At 27.5% G+C, this 21,424-nt stretch overlaps 2 protein-coding genes across 6 annotated transcripts in view; one reads left to right on the forward strand and one right to left on the reverse strand.

Annotated features, from left to right (window-relative positions):
- The window catches only part of LOC114119612 (calcitonin gene-related peptide type 1 receptor-like), a 98,867-nt gene extending 83,075 nt beyond the window's left edge, over positions 1 to 15,792 (forward strand). For 2 of the 4 annotated variants that reach the window (XM_050207761.1, XM_050207775.1), the window contains 5 exons: positions 1,094 to 1,200; positions 1,397 to 1,488; positions 2,506 to 2,632; positions 9,532 to 9,749; positions 13,786 to 14,553. In XM_050207761.1, coding sequence (XP_050063718.1) covers positions 1,094 to 1,200; positions 1,397 to 1,488; positions 2,506 to 2,632; positions 9,532 to 9,749; positions 13,786 to 14,239 — 998 coding nt within the window. In that variant the 3' untranslated portion in view covers positions 14,240 to 14,553. Of the gene's footprint in view, positions 1 to 1,093; positions 1,201 to 1,396; positions 1,489 to 2,505; positions 2,633 to 9,531; positions 9,750 to 13,785; positions 14,554 to 15,384 lie in introns of those variants that run through there. The other 2 variants (XM_050207784.1, XM_050207769.1) reach the window with 2 other exon arrangements.
- LOC114119614 (calcitonin gene-related peptide type 1 receptor-like) overlaps positions 15,569 to 21,424 on the reverse strand; it is a 59,114-nt gene continuing 53,258 nt past the window's right edge. For both annotated transcript variants that reach the window (XM_027981225.2, XM_050207757.1), the window contains exons 8-11: positions 16,518 to 16,709; positions 16,162 to 16,405; positions 15,942 to 16,082; positions 15,569 to 15,708 (exon numbers count right to left, since the gene is read on the reverse strand). In XM_027981225.2, coding sequence (XP_027837026.2) covers positions 15,640 to 15,708; positions 15,942 to 16,082; positions 16,162 to 16,405; positions 16,518 to 16,709 — 646 coding nt within the window. In that variant the 3' untranslated portion in view covers positions 15,569 to 15,639. The remainder of the gene's footprint in view (positions 15,709 to 15,941; positions 16,083 to 16,161; positions 16,406 to 16,517; positions 16,710 to 21,424) is intronic.

A 21,424-nucleotide genomic window follows, 5' to 3' on the forward strand; every position in this document is an offset into this window, starting at 1 on the left:
AAAAATCCGTTTAAACGCAATTTTCCGTCTTACCGGGTTTTGACGTAAGCTTATATATTTATACACGCTCACAAATATACGAGTATAACATACATACATATAAAATATATTATAGACAAGTGTGTTTGCTCTTGAAACGAACATTATTTTTACTTAAGACAAGTCTCGTAGTTCATTTCAGACGATGTTTAGTGTGCACAACATAATATGTATGTAGGTGTGTGGATGCGTTGATGTGTGCGTGCCTGTCTATAATATACCGAAGATACTGGCTATTATAATATCGCCCACGCTAACAGTCCCCGATGTGGCGAACGCGATTTCGACGGGATAAGCGCACAAAAGGTTCACAAGGAATATTTTGGTAACCCAGGTGAATTTAGCGAATATCTTAGTCAATTTATTGTTGTATTGCAGTCGCGTTCGAAACTTTTCTATTGTAATATCAGCGCAAACCCAATCCGAATGCGAACCGTTTTGGCAAACAGTATTAAAATGCCAACAATGCAGATTTTTTTCTCGCAAACAAACGATAAAGTATCCTATATTATACTCGACCGTTTTAACGTATAACCTATGACATGAGTATTAAAAGTACCATCGATGCCAACGTGAAACATTAATCGATCAATAAACACCAGCGAAACTATATAAATATTACGTCGATGAAACTTATGTACCTGCAAACGACAAAATGGTCGCCGAACGTTCAGATTAGAAATGGAGATAACGTAGAAAAACATAATAATAAATTCTCAAACACTATATTATTATTGTTTCTAAAACTTTGACAAAAATCATTATGTGCGTGTACAGTGTCCTTATCGCTGTCCGTGTTTTCAAAACTAATAAAGGATGAAACGTTAATACATAACCGATACTATAAAACGTAAACACAATGCACAAATATAACGTATAAATTATTATACTCATTAAAACTTAATCATCATTTTGGCATAATAATGGTAATTTTTCTTCAAAGCTGGCTCACAGATATAATAATGTAATGGTTTATCGATCGTTATGGTACATACAGACAATTTTAAATATGTGCTGGGGTGTATTTATTTAAGTATATTATTTTGTTCTCCAGGAACGGCGTTCAAGAACTGTCTGTCAGATGGCACGTGGTACCGACATCCGGATACCGGAATACAGTGGGCAAATTACACCAGCTGCGTGGACGTTGATGACTATGAGGTATTCAAATCCTAACCATAATATATAATAATAATAATTCAAAAATCACATATCGCGCTATACGTGCAATGTATGATATACGTGTGAAGGAACTTGCATTGTTTTCAGGGATACATGTATTATATTTTTTGTACCGTTAATATTAAATTGCTATTTTTGCATCGTATTGAAGTATTCTCGTCGTGTTTTTTTTCAGTTTCGGGATCTAATAAACTCGCTGTACATCTTTGGCTACTCAGTCTCGCTGGCCGCTCTGCTCACGTCGTTGCTGATTTTCTTCACGTTCAAGTAAAACAAAAAACCACATGTTTTCTTCTTAACGCTTTTGCGGACCACGACCCCGACTCGTGGGTTGGCAAGCGAAAACTCTTAAAAAAACATTATAATATTATATATGACGTTCTCCACCCCCACTGTCTGGTGTATGTTGAGCTGTGCAATGAGTAAGCACGCGGTATATGATAATACCGTGTATACTTCAATAGTAGTTGCAGTAAACTTGTTGGTGTAACATCATGGCGTGAAAACGTTTTCCAACGATTCTTTCCGAGTCTGTTCTCGCATTCCGATTAACATTATACACACTCGAACTTCCGTATTCACACGCGTGTATAGTGTTAAATAATATTATATAACACGTATGCGTTTAGTGTATATTGAAAACGTGTTCAGAAAGTTTAAAAACTATCCTAGAAAAGCGTTAGAAGAACATAAGCTTATCGTGCTATTGACTTGCATAGAGAAGATATAGTTCGTTGTCTATTCACAAACATTTCAAAATTTTACATTTGATTGCTAACGTTTATGTAGGTACTTTGTATCTGATATTCGATCGTTCTGAGACTTTAAGCGCAAAGCATACTACGCTATTGTCGAAATTATACTGCTCAAGATGAAGTAGACGAACAGTTAAGATGGCTATTTTTAAATAAGCTAAATCTTAAAACTATTCGGCGTTATATTCAAACGACGCACAATAATATAATAAGTATTGAATGGATAACTTACTACTACGGACATTATTATCCTTATTCTATATTCGATTTAAATGTATTCTTATAATACGCACAATGATATTATAATTAAAAAATACTTTGCGCAACCCATAAACAAATTCGTGACCAATTGTAGCCACTGGAACTCTATAGGTTTGTACAATACTTGCATGACACCAAAAAAAATTAATTATTGTACCTTTTAAAGCTTTAAGCACACTTAGACTAATAACTGCTGTGGTCTGAGTTTAAAATCAATTTATGTCAATATATCAAATATATAACGCAACACCCAACTTTATGTTTACAGGACTCTGAGGTGCACTAGGATCGCTATACATGTGCATTTATTCATATCCTTGGCATTGAACAATCTCACATGGATCATTTGGTACAAAACGGTAGTACAAGACCTGTCGGTTCTCCAACAAAACGGGGTAAGTGTCACTTCATACTGTACATGTGTTTACGGAAAAGAAAATAGATTTTTACAATATTCTCGTAATATACAAATAAAAAACGATGTCTATCGGTGATTTATTATTTATATATATAATATATAAAGAATAATTTCTGTCGATGATTAATATTATTGATATATTAATATATTATATATTATACTGTTTAATTCACTTATTTATTATATGTTGCATAGTGATTTATAAGTTTTAATAACTTACATTAAAAATGGGTTATTATTTGAAGAAAATAAAGTTTATATCGCTATGGGACACTCCATAAATGTAAATAGTATAAAAAAAAAACTTTATGTTTAAATAATTTTAAAGAAAAATTCGAGTGAATATACTAGAATAACCATCTAGCATATTATGTTAATAGAGAGAGAAAAAGAGAGGTAGAGATACTGATCGATGACTTAAACCTGTCTGAAATTATATTGTTCTATCATCCGATGTATCTATCATTAGTTATTTGAAATAATATGTAAATTTACATCATATAATTATATCAGTCCGACTTGTCAATTAGTATGTTAAAGGTGCGTGTACAAATAATATGTGACAAACCCTGAAAGATTTTACTCTTCTGCATGGTTTTTTATTTATTATTTTATTGTTCATTTTTGTTCATTTGTCTTGGTAAAAAAAAGTTTTTTAGTCAATAAACATAAAACATGTCAATAAAAACCTACGGAATAAAATACAATTTATTTAATCCCGAAATCCATTAATCACGCACTCACTTAATAGGTATGGTACATATATAATATGCGTATGTTTGTCGCTGGTATTGGTTCGGCTCAGGAATAAATTACAATTTCTAACGATTCCGAATGAATTAAAAGCCGCAAAAACGTCAATATTCACTAATATACATGCGCTTATGAACTGACTTACGCGCATTCGATGCTTATATATCTAGTAAATAACGTAAGCCAAAGTATTATTGCATGTTACATTATATGCCATACGATTTATTTCTCTCACACAAGACGTACATTTTCTCAAACAATTCACGTGTACTTAAAAATAAAAATAAATATGTATTTTACGGTTATAAGTAGTTACTTACATAAATATATTTCTTTGTAAATTACAACTTTTAATATTTTTCTTATACAGAGAATTCTTGTTATGTTTAACATTGAATTGATTTGAATCGTATTTGATACCTTAAATCTGAATAATAAAAATCGTATACAAATGTCCAATACACTTACTGATCAAAAATAAATACATTTTTTCGTTATGCCTATTTAAACGTTTCCAAAAAACAACGAATGGACAAACAGCATAGTAAAATTTATACTTAATAAAATATTACAAACCAGCACAAATACAAAACAATACAATCGTTCTAAACATATAGGTACGCAGCAATGTTATTATACTGCCTATACAATTTGCCGTTCAACAATGTATGTGTTACCATTTTTCATGATAGTCAAACAAAAAAAAAACAAATACTCTGTTCAGTCGCCAATTACGATAAATTAAAGAAAAACGATAAAATAGTTACCTAATTATTACGTTTGGCAATAATAATAATTAGTGTGATCCAATATTGTTGGTCAAGCAATGTTTACTGTATTGGTGCGCTACGATGTTCCACCAATGTTATAAATCATTTACAAAACAAAATATTGGCTTGATCGTATTTAATTGTCTAAAAATAATTGCCACTACATCAATCCTTCGTTTGTCACGAGATCAGGTATTTTTTTACTTCGTTATTATTTAAGATTTTGCTGTCAATTGTGATTGTCTTAAGCATTCATATATCTTATGTACGATATATTTAAGTCTAAAAATAATAAACTGTAAATACATCATCAGACATTTTAATCTATTACCTATCAATTGTCATTATTCATCTAAAATGATCCGTACTTATCAAGTGAAAAAAAACACACCAAAAATAATAATAATAATAATAATATTATAAAATTCTCAATAATTCAATTTTTAATATTGTATATTATTAAATATTATATAAATGACGGGATAATTATTTTAAAAGTAATCGTTGCTAAATCTAACTGCTGAATAAAAATTTAAAAAGTTTTCATTATTTAATACATAATCACAGTTATTATAATAAAAAAATTCTTACCATAAGTCCAATTAACTATAAAAAATAAACACAAGTAATAATCATCTATTAAAAATAGCCACTAGTACCTATATGGATCAACAAATTTGATAAACATTAGCTTAAATCAAAATATGAAAATATAAACATAAAATTTTTACATAAAGTTAATTAAATAATCTATACTATAACATCAAGTCCTGATTGTTTGTCACACATACAAATCCACGCCGTTCAACTTATCGTCACCAAATTACATTAATTGTTTAAGGTTATTCCTGACAATTTTCTGGAGGTTTTTGTATCACTTTTGTTAGGAAACATGTTCAATATTTTGAAATTTTCAGATTTTTACAGAAATATGTTATTTGTATCTAAATACACTATTTTAAGTTAAAACGAAACATATCTGTGTGTTCTTTCTATAATAATAGTATGCGTATCTTTATTTCATTTATTTCGTAAATGGAACATAGCAATAAGTTACACAAAATAAGTTATTTGTCTCTCCTATAAAATTTGAATTTGGACGTAGGATATGTATTATATATTATAATATATTAAAAGAATTGTTAAAAGCACATAGTTAAGCAATCGCCAACTACTTACGTCAGGATGTATGATGTATATATAAAATCGACGATGAATCAATTATTATTATCGACGTATATAAGATGTTACAACTGCTCGGTGCTTTGAACGATTCTGAGGGGTTTGAAGTACCTATAAATCACTGCGTTCTAACTACGACTGACATACTTAATATTGAGACTCGAGTAATTAAGATAGATTAAAACGCATCCAATAATAATAATAACCAATAGAAAAGTAGTATAGTAAGTCAATATAGTGTGCTGATTGGCTGTATGATGCAAAGACTCACAGAATGCCATAGGTTATTGTTTAATAACCATTATTATTGTTATTCATTTAACGACGTTATAATATTATTATATAATATATTTTCTGGGTGTAAAAATAATGATATTAACGTTAGAAAAAAATTGTATTTATTATCTATACTCTATAGGCATATTTATGAGAATTCATAAACACCTTAAATTATTATTATTTTGCGTAGGCATAAGGCATGTATAGCATTTTATGATCGAAATAACTATAAGACAAAGAAACAGCCCCACAATTTGCAAGCAACTACCCTCGGAGGTGGAACACGCGAGTTACAACTAGTAATAATATATTATTGATGTAATGAGTGTTCTCTGTAAAAATAACAACCATAATATTATGTAGATATAATATAAATAATACATATTTTCGTAGCATGATATTTTTGCAAATTGGTGATATAAGTATATGAAACAATATAATTTTAATAAATAGTAGCAGTATAATTAAATTATTTACTTAGCCTAACCTAACTTGGATTTCACAAAATTAAATGTAAACTGTATAAGTGCATAATACAAGTAGGTATTTTAACATTTGTATCATCTAAAACGTACGAATTTCGAATAGGCTCCGGTCATCAGGTCTATCAGGATACAATTTAATAAACCTAAAATAGATATATTTATAGAATCAAAAACAATTGATTTTATTGATATTTTTACTAGTTTGTAAGGTGCATAGTTAATTAAATTACGAGTAGTATTTAAGTTGTTGAATTCTGAAAAATTGTAAAACTTGAAAAAAATAATGAATATTAAATATAATCTTAAACAAATACATGATACTTTATTGAGTATTAGGTTCTACTAGCATTTTATTATTATTATTATTAATTAAAACCAAGAAATATTTAATTCATATAACAGTTGCTTACTAAAATTTTAAAATATAATAAATAATGAAATATGAATACCCATTAAAAATGTATTCAATGCCAACGCGAGGTTTATTTCAAATCGATGACCAATGAAATGATATTTATAGTACGACTGAATAAATATTTATATAAAATTGTGAAAACGTTTGGGTAATTAATTAAAAGTGTAAACCTATATATTTTTTATATAATAAACAAAAAAAATTAGTCTTCATTAAGTACTTAACTTACGTTTAATTTTAATATCATAGAAATATTGAATTACATAATAATTTTAACATATTTAAATGCCAAATATTTTATAAATATATTTTAAACTATATAATAAGTATCATTTATGATACCTATAACATATATACAACTACGTTTAATTCGAAATTTGTATTTTGTTACAGCATTTTTTATTGCGTTAGTTATTAGCTTCCGGATCACTAAAAATTCTTAAATTTTACATTTTAAACTCGATTTTTATAACTGATTAATATTTAATTTTCAAAAAAATATGCAAAACCAGCTTTTGGACAAAATCAATTTTGTGTTTGTTTATTATAATTTATAATTCATAAAAATATATATGTATAACGTTAAGACTTAAAATGTATACACAATATTATAAATAATCAATTATTCTATAAATGATAAAATTTTACAAAATTTTAATTTTTTATTGTTATTTTAGACATTTTAAATGTTCAACTTTATTTTTTTTCCATTGATTGAGTTTATGTTTATAAGTTAAAAAACTTGAAAATTGAAAAAGTAACTTTAATTTAATACTGTTTTTGATTCAGAAAAATAGAAAAGTTTGTTATGTATGGAAATTTAATCGATTTTTGCAATAAATGTTATTTTCATTTAAATATGTGCATTACCTACTATAAAAATAAAAATAGAAAATGGGTAGATAGTAAATACTAAACGATATCAAAAGTTATTTACGCGTTATCACATTATTAACGTTTTTAACGAGTAACGACATTACCTATTATTATTATTATTATCGATGAGCATCAGCATTTTAGCCATATAATATAATAATATTAATGGGTGGTAGATAGTATAAAAACAGAACGGTCTAGTTGAGCTCCAAATTGCCATACTTATAAATAATAATAACAAAATGAATAACATATATTATTAACTGGGAGTTGATGTGATACTTGAAACCAATTTTACACTTCAATGATTATGCAGACTTCCGGGAAAGTTGTTCAAGTATATTATGAATATTAACATACTTAAAAATAAAATAAAATAGAATCGCTTAAAAAATATCATTCAAGGATAAATTTATATGTTATTATCATAATTATTTTACTATAATTTATAAATTTAAAAAATACAACTGTTTAAGGGAAATTCACCATAGTATAATCCGAATAATAATAACTATAACAATAAATAATAATATAAGAAAAATGTATAGGAATAATAGGTACCTACCTAAAACATGCAATATGACGATGCGTACGTGGATAAACTGTACCCTTATTATAGGCGTAATGAATGTACACATTATAATCAGAATGACTCATAAATGAATAGTTACTGCAAGTAAGTTACATTTACAATAATATATTAATACATTAAATTGTATATCGAATTCGAATACCAAATAGCATTATAGTTGAAAGTAAAATGCTTATATTTGAACATAATTAATTTTATATTTTTACATTAAAAAACATCGAAAATATTTTAAATTCCTATGTGACTACTCACTGCCGTCTAACCGTCAAAGATATTTTACCACCGCTCACTGAAAATATTTCTATCAAAAAAAAAAAATCTAAAGTATTTACCTACATATAATTGATTGATAGATTTTTTTTTAAAAAAAGATTTAATTATTCTTTTTTAATTACTTCTTCGGTCGAGCACCGTCCCATTTAAAATATTAATTGGAATATGCCGAACAATCCTTAGTACGGTTTGATATTCCCGTAGATATATTGAAATATTGGAGAACAATACGGTTTTAAAAGTTGTATAAAACCCACAATAGGCCAATGTTATTTGCGTACGTTTATTATGCGACGTCGACGTTATATACATGGTTAATATGAGAACATTTCCGCCATAGCCAAAGCCTAAAAATTGACGAAACAATAAAACGTTGATTAATATCCGTAGATATTTTTGATTTAATCACTTCGATCAACACAATTATCAACATTTCGAAGACTTGTACACAAATCCGTGGGAAATAAACATCGTATATTACTATTATTAATTGTGTACCTAGAAGGAAATTAAATGATATTCATCAGATAGTTGTCACAATGTTGCATTTTGTTAGGATGATTTATTTAAATTTAAATAACTTTTGGTAATAATTTTTTTTCGATTAGTCGCGAACTCACGAAACCTTTATGGTTTCCAATTTCATTGATCGGCGTATTTAATATTATATATATATATACATCTAAATTTCTTCATATGGTTTATGATGATGTTTTAAAAATATTAGAATGCAAAGTTTAATAGGTACCTGAGTAAAATATATTATATTGTTCAGAGACCAGAATCGAATAATTAATTAATAGGCCAAGTCTACTTATTGATTGATATTGTAAATTTTATTATTTTTTACATCTTGTTTGAAAACATAAAAATGTGATTTTATAATATAATATTATTTATATTAATACTCAATACTTATAGACATATCACCAGGTGCTAAATTTCTTAAATAATAACATTGTGCCTATAAGCAGTATGACGTAATATCTCTAGAATTTGTTTAAAATAGTTTTTGTTCTTCTATGTCCAATCGCGTTATGCGAGAATATTGTTTGTGAACAAATATCGATATCGATCATATAAAAAAAAATTTGAACATTGAAATTTAACGCACTGTCCTTAATATCTCCTTGATTTCATTTTTGTCAATGAAATCATCATCGTAACAATTGTATATTGTACCATACACGTCACTAAAATAAAAGTACTATTTTGAATAGCTACGATAATTTTTTATGATTTATTTTTCAGATATATTGCCGGTCTCTGCACGTGGCTCTGCAATTTTTCATGGTGGCCAATTACATGTGGATGTTCTGCGAAGGACTGCACTTGCACATGGCCTTGGTTGTGGTGTTCGTCAACGATGTGTATGCGATGCGGTGGTTCTACGCTATCGGCTGGGGTGCACCCGCCGTACTTACCATCGTGTATGTTTCTTGGAGGAGTAATTCTGAAGACACCACACAGTAAGTGAACCGATCGGAAAACGTGAAAAATCCATAGCGTATTGCTAATTACGATTATAATACTTACTTAAGTATACGGTTCTTATATTATAATTATACCCACTCGTATGTAATGCGTACGCGTGCACTATTTGGTTTGTTCTATGGAGAATATTGCTGAAACAACGATAATGAATCTCCTATAGATTATTTAATTAGGTATATCACATTTTCTATCACACAAAAAATACATCATAATTATACATGGCAGTCGGTACACTTATATGATTGACATTTTTTATAGACATCCACCCATCGTAAAACATGACTACTCAGTCAGTAGGTGGTACCTACAATACCTGGAATGTATTATTTAACCTTTAAGATTTGCATAATTATATTAAATATTTAATGTAAATTAATATTTCAACTTCTAAAATGTTAAGATGGCATACATGATTGGCCGTCTCAAAATTCTGCGTAGTCAATACACAGAAACAAAATTTCAAATTGTTTAATATTTCGAGATTAAATGAACAGAAAAATATCTTCATAAATTTGAACAGAACACATTTCGGGACATCGGAGCTTTAAACCTAAAAACAAAAAAAAAGTCTTCAAATCATACTTTAAAATAAATTATGGCAACTTAGTAGGTATAGGTAACATAGATAATGTATCTTGGAAGAGCTTTATACACGTACGAATTAAGTAGTATTTCACTTTTATTAATGAGAGAGACTACCGTGATGTACGTTTGTATAATATGAACTAAATAAATATATATATGTGTATGCGATCAAAAGAATGCTTTAGTAGTTTTCAAGTAGAAAAATGTTAATTTCTAGTTTCTACTCATGCTCGTGTGTGTTTGTGTGTGTTTAATTAAAAGAGTAAAGCATGGCAGTGGTCAGTCAATTTATTAGTTGACATAAATAATAGTTTCTGTACAAGACATTGTTTCAAAACTAATATTACCGTAGTACTTCATCTAAAGAAGAAGGAATTTACCCATTGTTATTATGTAGCCTACACGGTGTAGTGGTGTAGGTACATTATATAAATAGTATAATTACATTTTCTAAAAATTTACCTAGACAAATCTCGTCGGGCTATCAGCTAGTATTATCCGTATAATATAGCATCCACAATTTAAATTTTAAAGAAAACACTAAATAACTGTGTACAAATCGTTATGTATGACGGTTTTTAACTTTAATCGAATTATTATTTTTCTCCAGGTAGTTAAAAAACATATTGCGTTTTAAGACAATAATTACAAATTGCTTACACTTCATCTCGAAAAAAGGTGTTACAATTTTCTTAACAATAAAAAACAAAACCAACGACTAGAAGCAAACATCATCAATTTGCAATATTATTTGTATGTCAAATAGACAGTTATTAGTACTTCCATAAAAAGCTTAATTTACAATACAATTATTATACCAAACATATACATTTCAATATTTCGTATTTGAAAAAAAAAGTTGGGAACTGTAATCGGGAAAATGTAAAGTACGTAGTAATAAAACTAATAAATCATAACATTTATTCATATAGGAGTATATTGAATGCAGTAACAATATCCCGCTTGTGTATGGTTCTGCAAAAAAAAAAAATAACAATAAGTTGATAAAAAAACACCAATTTAGTTCCTTATTTTTCTACTTTTCATCTGTGCTAGTTAATGGCTTCTAAAAGCTATAACTAAGTCACTATTTTTATGCATTTCGTTGACAGTTAAACATGCAGTATTACAGTGGTGCAATGGTGCAATGGTGGCATGTTTATTATTACATATAATATATTATGATAAATAACTTTTCACTTTTTACGATTGACGTGTTGTTGAATAAACACATACTATTTATCCAAATTAAATAACTTTATTTATCTACTTCGTTCATTATCGGTAATATAATCTATCATATATAATAATAAATACAATGATTTATTAAGGAAGGGCTCATTTTATTTTTATAACGATAAGAGCTACATTTTAATTAATAATATACTCGCATTTTATAATCTATAACTGTGAATTTTTTAATTGATATTAATGATTTTTTTTTAATTTTTTCATAATCAATTATTGAATTTAATTGTTGATAGATGATACACAAATGGGTAGACTAATATTCAGAAATTATAGGTACGCTCAAATTTTGATGCATAACAAAAAGTTAAAATAATTTATCGGAATAAAAATATTAACTAACAGAAACAAAATTGAAAAAATACCTTCTGATTGCATACTTATTAAATTAATAATTTTAAAAGATAGGATTGTGTGCACAATGCGTTGCAAAGTATACATTACATATTATTTTATATGGTTATGATTATTTTGATTTTCTTGCAATTTTAAACTGCAATAATATGATTCATATACATTATTTATTGCACATCCACTATAATGTCTAAAAAAAATGTAATATTTCATTCAGAATTAATATTTTACTGTTGGATTTTCAAATATTTTCATATTTACTTTGTCGTATTTTGTGTGTTTGAGTTCTAATTAACTTCTACAGAGAAGGTGATGACTGTGAATGTCTGTTGCGATAAACAGCTCCAATGACATTTGTTATCATCGTAAACCCAAGTAGAAAAATTAATAATAATATTTACCCTTAATGTCAAGTACCTTCTGCGTTTAACGATGTTTCAATCGCAATCAGAGCGTTCGACAGGTTCAGAAAATAGCATTAAGTAATTCTCTTAGTATCATATAGTATCACTATCCGTATCATAAGATACAATATTTTATACGACTTTATCAAAACGATTAACATACTCATAAAAATCATAATAAACATTTTTTGCAAATTTTATAATTTTATAAATGTATAAATGTTACTTTCTTTATTTAAATAATTCACCTTCGTATTTAAAGTGCTAATTTCATAGAAAATATGATTTGCAAGACGTTAACAAAATCAAGCTACCGCAACAGGATAATTAGACAAATTGACACAAATATTCTCTCAAAAAATGTATTGATATAATTTTATTTTATGCACACTGCAACAAAAACCTTACTGAACACAATATAGAGCCGTTTTACAAATTTCTAGTTCAATTACTTATATTCTAATGTAATTTCATTTTTTCTCAAAAAGAACTGAATTTCTTTTGATTTGAGCCCCATTTGTAAAATCGAACAAAATAGTACTCATTTATTTATGTACAAGTAAGTCATAAAATTATATAATTATTAATTACAATAGAAATTTTGTTTCTTCATATGAAACGAATAAATATAAGTGGTCAACATTGATTTTAATACTTATTTAAATTAACATTATCACATATATATATATATACATAATATAGAGTTTTTATATTAAACTTGTCATATAAATATATAATATAATCGCTTGGGATTTAAAACTATTTACATTAATTGATACTTAAAACCTGATTTGAATGATGGATTTCAATAAATATATTTTTTTTTTTCATATAAAATAATATTTTCTAAAATTTTAATAGATAGTATTTATATTTTGAATACTATAAGTATAATATTATAAACACACAATTTCAATAAAACTCTGAGACCTGAGTGTACATTTAAAATTGTTGATAAACGTTCATTAAATACGCTAAATATAATATAAAGGTACACATGTATAGTAATAATAATGGTTATTCGCGACGTCTCTAATATCAATGTTACCTATGCTTTATCTGGTACATAATATATTTTACATTCAGTAGCATTTCTCACGACAATTATCGAAACGTGACACTGCTTGAGTTTATAATTAATGCATACATTCAATAGATGTTAGCAGAACTACGTTAGGCCATAACAATCATATTATGACATATTTTTCAATCTAAATCTGTAGCCGAACTAGTGCAATTGTTGAATATGTATGTATAATACGATATATTTCATTTATATAATTTTAATGGTGTATTGACGAAAATTATACGTCATAATTATTGTGCATACATAATAATTTATATTTTATTTTTACGACACGAAGAGAAAGATAAAAAAAAAAAAAAAAATCGTTTTTATAATAATATTAATGGATTTCAGGTGTTGGATGCACGAGAGCCACTGCCAGTGGGTGTTGACCGTACCGGTTTTCGCCTCCATACTGACCAGCTTACTGTTCCTGATGAACGTCATGCGAGTGCTGCTGACCAAACTGCACCGAAATTCGACAAACCCGGCTCCAATCGGCGTCCGCAAGGCGGTCAGAGCAGCTTTGATCCTGGTGCCCTTGTTTGGCATACACTACATTCTCATACCGTATCGTCCCAAGCACAAGACCACCGTGGAAACAATTTATCAAATATTTTCAGTAATACTTGTGTCGACCCAGGTGAGTGAGATGAGTGCAGTTGAGAGCACGTCTGTAAATGTTAAACACTACCGTCAATATCTTTGCAACAATATTATGTTGTACATTTTATTCAAATGTAATACCAATCTATGTACCAGGTACACGAGTATGGATATGACACGCAAAACGTTTAGTAGCGTTTGAAATCACTGGCTTTATTTGTGTTCTTGAATTCGGGCAAAAAATCGCTGAAGAAAAGATTTTACGGACACGAATACTGTGAACCCGCGAAATTCGAAACTTATCCATACTCGTATTATATCTATAGTATCTCTAGTATTGAATACTACTCGTGTGCGCGATGTTGGGTAAAAAACTCTACGATTAACCACCAAAGATTACAATAATTGTTGTTATTTTAAATTATTATGAATTTGAAACTTTTAAATTACAATAAAATATAATATACATTATTACATATTTAATTGGATTTGTCAATAGTAATAATAGAGAAATGTACTAATGTCAAAACTAAATCAAACTTCACTATTACAAAATTATTAGTTAGTAAAATTTATATTAAACTTCTTGATTAAGTATCAAATCGTTATTCATGGTTATTTTGTCAAGCTTTATTTTTTATTAATTAATAGTGGATTAATAGTGTCACCTACTCGCTACGCTCGACCATCACAATAGATTTTGCCAATCCTATCTGATATTTAATTTTAAAATACTTTTTATATTTCAATGCATTCAATACAAATTGTATACATGTATTTTTTTAAATAATTTGTATTTATTTATTTGATAACTATAGCAATTATAAAACAACAAATAATATTTTATTAACTTTTTTACATAATAGTGAGACAAAATAATATATTTAAAATTATTATTATATTATATGACTTCATTAATTATAAGTTAAATATAAATCATGATATAATTAATTGGTTCTTATAAGCCTTATTAATCGTTGAGTTTTTTCCCTACATTAAATATGAGATGCTCAGATTTTCCAAAATAAAAGTATGACAAAAATATTTTAACCTCATGTAGTCATGTTTAAACCTTAGAAAATACCGCCACTAACCGATTAAAATCTTTCAATTTGACATACGTTTTCATTACATTTTTTATGACATGAGAAAAAACCGACTAATCTAAGACTGATTGTACGCAAATAAAAGTCATTTTTTTCTAAATTTAAATCAATATATCATCATCGCATAGACATTCACGCCGCGATGACCAATTCAATACGGGAATCCTGGAACATCTGAGCACATCCCTAGTATCTGCTGTCGACATTTTCTGACCTTGATGTTTATTACCATGTTCTGCAGGGCCTTTGCGTCTCAGTGCTGTTCTGTTTTGCAAACGTTGACGTACACGGAGCGTTTCACAAGTATATACGGAGGATCAAGAGACGCGGCACCACACACACCAACGTCACAGGCACCACACAACCAGTCCAGTCGCAAATAAGGGACGCCATCGTCTGAATGGCGACAGAAAAATATTATATCATAATATATTACACGTATTATATTGTATAAAAAAAAAAAAATAATAATGTTGTATCGCGTTGTTTGTGTGTTCTAAAGTTGAACATTTTGTAAACATTCAGCAGAATCTTTTCGAGGCAAAACTTGTATGCTTCCAGTTCTCTGAAAATAAAAACCAAAATCCTTTAATTAAAGTATGATAGTGAATAGATACATTCGAAAATATTATAGTATTACTATTATATCACACACAGTGATTTTTTTTTTATGTACATAAAATGCTAACTTTTTACTATTTTTTTTTTTTTGAAAATTCGGTTCTTTGAAAATACTTTGAATATTATAGCTAAATATATTTAATAGAAAAAAAAAACTAAAACGAATGATGAAGTCACCTGGGTCTGTTGGTCTTCGGTCACCAATAGTCGTGGATGGTTTTGCGGCGAGGAGACGGACGTGACTCTCAGGCAAGGATTCCACGACCTGTTCTTGTTAATCCAGCAGTGTTTCCACCGTTTCTTCATTTCGGAAAGTACCTGTTCGTACCCGAACAAAAAACTATTATTATCTACGATCAATTACTACTAATATTGTAAACTTTTTCGGCGTCTTCACCTCTCCGTTGAAAAAGCAAAATAACAGCGCCACGCACAAGCCTTGACACGAAGCGACTACAGCGGATGTAACCTGGTATACAGGCTCCCAAGAAGTGCCGGGTTCTGGTCGAAATGGCGTCACGATGTACTGGAGCCCAAGTAACGGTATCAAGATGAGTGTTGCCCGGACTGCCTTGCCGGTTCGACTCGACGTCACCGGTGCCTTATCGTAACTGTCCACACTGGAATTGTTCCGTTTGAAACTATGATTGGACATGAAAAAACAACTCATATTTGCGTTTGTAAAATGATAACAATATTATGACAACGATACCGCACGGTGTTGTCTGTTTTTTGGATCGCTACCGTACTCACCTCCTGAGGCTGAACGACTGCGCCCGTTCCCTGGGCACCGCGTGCTTCGGACTGGTCATGGTGATCTGTCGGGCATGCAACTTGACCAGCAGTAGTCTGACGATGTTAATCAGAAAAACGAGGTTGGCCAGCATGGATAGGCACACAGGACCCGACAATATCCACGAGTAAAGAGATTCGTGTATCCAACAACTTATGTTTAAAAACATATAAATAGATAAATAATTAAAACGCTATTGCTGGGTTGCGTGCACGTTCATTAAATCAATAACGCGTTGTTGGATGAATACAAATATATTTAACTACTAAACGTTCATTAAACGTTCGTCGGCTTCACCGAGTTATTAAATTATTGGTTACTAGTTAATTAAACTAATGGTCTGAATTTCGCTTATTAAATTGTTGACAGGCGTTAAACTTGTTATTACGCCGTTATTCTGAGCGTTTACCTATATATTCAAATTAAAAAAGTAGGAAGAGTTGTCATCACTTTTCTTGTGATAAGTTTCAAACTTAAATATGAACTTTGAAATCGTGTTTAAAACTGACCCATTTTTATTCAACTATTTTTGCAATCCAAATTGGTGAATAGAAAAATTGAATGACTCAAAAAAAGCGTTTATTAAATAAATTGAATTAACGGTTATGTGCAACCCAGGATATGTAATATGTATATTATACTTTGTACAAGTAGTGATAGAATATAGATAATAGATGTTCGTTAATTTGCATACTTGATGTATAAAAAATATATAATAATACATTTAGATATATGTAATGTTGTATTTTTAAGTGAAAAATACAATGTACGATTTGAAAAATACAGATAAAACCAAAATACTACATCCATTCATGGCCTAATATAAACAATAGCTTAGATCATGGGTCTCCAACTTACGGTCTGTCATCAGTTTTTGAAATAGTCCACCACTATACCAATTTATGTTTTAAAATAAAATATTAGTTTTCAATGTTTTTAATTTATTTAATTTATATTTTTTTTCATTTAATGTTACTTAATATTCATAACAACTTAGTATAGTCATACATTATACGTATTACTTATACTAATTAATAATAGAAAACATTTTTCCAAATAAATCTTATCTATAACATATTCTTCAATGTAATTACCTCCTTTTTCCTTAAACAATTTTGGGCCACGATGAAAAAATGTATTTCAAATTTTGTTTGTCATATAAAAAACTACTGGCATAGATTATACAAATCAATTGTTTTTACATAAAATACTTATATTATTGTTGTGAATGTGTATGTGTAAATAAAATTGTTATATTTTTTATTTCAAGACTTCAAAAATGTCACTAAAAACGTATTACTTACTCTCTTTTATATTTAAAAAAAATTTCTATTAATAGTTAAAATAAAAATTGTTTAAATCAATTACATTTTTTATTCTCTTAATCAAATATTCTCATATATATATTTTTTTTTTTGTTATATACACTTATAATATAAAGATCGAAATCAAAGCTTACGATAAGATAGAATAGTTTCATATCTTTTTATAAAAAATCTTATATTAATTTCACGAAAACTGCTTGTTTTTATCACATTTGTTTGGTAAAATATTGTAAAATTATAAAAAAGTTACGCCTATCATTTGTATAAAATATCCATGCGTGTTTATTTTTATTTTCGTTATTTTTATTTGATAACACAAGCAATTTACGTTTTTTTTTTTATATATATAAATAATTATTAATATTAAGTCATTACGTTAAGGTTAAAGTATGTTGAAACAAATAATAACAATAAAATAAAATAAGTACTATATCTGATGTATGTTATTTGGACAATTTTCACTTTGACAGATACACTTTAACATATTACGAAATAAAAAATATATTTCGATATCCATGCGGAAAAATATTTCGTTTTCTTTTTCTTTATATTGAACAAAAACTGTTTCAATGTTATTTGATGACAATTTCATCTTGGAAACATATTTTATTTATTGCTTCCACGTGGGAATAAAATTATATTGGATGTTGTATGAATATTGAAAGCATAAGAAATATTTCATTAAAATAAACAGTACAAAGTCAAATTATACATATACATGATATACAAACGTATATGCATTATTTTTTTGGAAAATAATTTACAATATATGCATATTACAGACTTTATGATAAAATGTACGCATATTTAAAACAAAATGATTCCAATCTTTTCAAATCATTATTCGTGCATATTATAACAATATTATGTCCTGTTACGAAATGATGAATTTCAGATCTATATTGATAAATGATGATTTATAATTATAAGCATATATTTTAACTCGTATTATTTTATAAGAATTTGATTTTTGTATTTGATACTGTTATTAAAATAAATAAAGTAGGTACTTAACAAATAAATTTAATTTCTAACTCAAATATATTAAAATATATGATATAGCTGTAATGTAGAACAACATTACCTAAATTTTATAAATAGTATTTTTATTATACCTACTGTTTTTAATTTTTTTCAGTCTCATCAGAACTAAGTTGATTGTGTGATATAAGTATGTCTAATGCATGGTAGATGGCGTCACATAATTAGTTAAATACAACGATATAATTTTATTTTTAGTCCTATCAAAATAATATAGTAAAACTAACAATGTCAATGAAAACTATTTTTTTAACATTTATGTTATTTATACTTTATTTAGTTATCCTACAATAATTAACAACTAACCGCCTAAAATCACCACATTCGTATTAAAACTCCATTGAGCGTATTAATTTGTATCTTAAGAGATTGCACATTAAAGTTAAGTCTCAGAGCGTTGTGCAATGCAGTTAATTGTCAAACCTATGTTCTGGTGACAACCGGAAAGAGAACTTCTGCAATCATTTATCACATTACTTTTGCAATTAAATATAAACTCCGCAAACGTCTGATAAACGGTTCTCCTATAAAAGATGAATTCAATTATTTTTCACCATCTAATTTTAAATGGTCCATTGTGTTCAATCGTCCAAAGACCAACTTTTGAATCGAAAATTAATGAACTATATTGATTTTCAAAATGGTTTTAGGTGACTATCACATTGCATTATATTATGATTCGCATATAATTATAATTTTATAAATATCTCATGTTTCATCAGGTTGACGTTTTAAACATAATCTATAGATGAACAATTGAATATCTCTCGGCTGTACATATTGTGCATCCTAAAAACATAATTTTGTTCTAGAATAAATTTCGTGAAGTTGTCTACTGCAACCATTTGAAAAACACAATACGTTAATTATACGTATATTCAGATCAAATCATATTTTTTCATATTAAAACTAGTGAAAATTGTATGCAATCAAACGGTTATATAAAATGCAATGCTAACATTTTGATAAAAATAAATGATTATGTATTTTAGAACATACTAAATAAATATTATGTCTTAATAAAATTGAATTAAAAAACGACATTATTTTTAATCTAAAATAAAGAAAATATTGTTATTAAATCTATATTGTGACTTAAAAACTATGACTAAATAATGAATATTAAAAATCAAAGATAATAATACTAATAACTCTCAACTATAATTTTTGAATTCTAGTTTCGATTAATTTAATTTAAAAGAAATTAAACTTTTATAAAATAAAATTAATAAATATAAACGTCAATATTATACCATTAACCACGTAATGAGATGATAGTATGATCGTACTCTTTTATAATTTATTTCATTAAAATCCATAGTAATTTTTCGTTAGAAATAATCTTTGGAAAAAAAACAAATCGCATGTCCATAAAATGTTTAAATATATATTAAATGTACTTATTAAATAATAAATGTCACTATTATATTACATGAATATTTAATCAGTAAATTACATTATTTGATTAAATTTCTACTATCAAATTACTGACCAAATTCGAGTTTAATCGGGCAGCTCAAACAACTTAATTGTAAAATAAAATAGATTTTAAGCAAAAATTGTACCTATTGTACGTTTTATAGAAGTTAAAAAAAAAATATGTTAAATGAGATGAAACTTTTATATCTTTAACTACCTATATTTTATTTATATTATTTTTTTTTCCATTGAGTAGGAAAATAATCAACAATTTTCGTGAAATTGTTTAGTTGTTTATCTTAATGATTCACATTACTTTCAATTATTTTCAACATTTTTACTTCATATTTTTTATGAAACATAAAATTTTATTTTAAGTTACATTTTTATCAAAACTAATTTTCATCAATAATTTTTTCTCAAAAATCGTAAATAAATTCTCATGTAATCTTAAATTACTTTCAAACACAATAACGGTCGTTTTTTAATGTAATAAATCACATTTTCTCAAGTAAAAAACACACAAATAAGAACCAACCAACATTTTGCAAATATTAAACGACATTTGGTTTTAAAAATGTTTTTTTTATTTAGTACATAGAATATTGATTGTGGGTTTGTTATTGTAAGTATTGTGATATTATGTTAGGTATATTAAAGTTTTAGAATTTATCTTAGTGATAGTTGTAGACAATTCGTAAGCTACGCACAAAATAAAACAAGAGTTGTTTTAATGGGAAAAGTTTATGATAAGTCTTGACAGTAAATATGACAACTGTACTTAAACATGTTGTTTAGCAAAGAATTATTGTAAAAGGGAAATTATTTTTCATACTAATAAATTCTACGCAACAGTGTGGTATTATTGCAAAAAGTGAGTACGGAATTACAGTAAGGTTTTAACGTACGTATTTCATTGAGACATGTTGTCTATTTTTTATGATTTGAGCTTCGCAAGTACTGACTACAAAAACTGTTATAACTGAAAAAAACAACGAAATACTTACGAATAAATTTTGGTTATTCAATGTCAACCAGTAGGCTTATAGCTTCTAATTTAATGTTAAATAAAACATTTAAAT

Source organism: Aphis gossypii, chromosome 1 (genome assembly GCF_020184175.1).
Source record: "Aphis gossypii isolate Hap1 chromosome 1, ASM2018417v2, whole genome shotgun sequence".
Taxonomy (NCBI): Eukaryota; Metazoa; Arthropoda; class Insecta; order Hemiptera; family Aphididae; genus Aphis; species Aphis gossypii.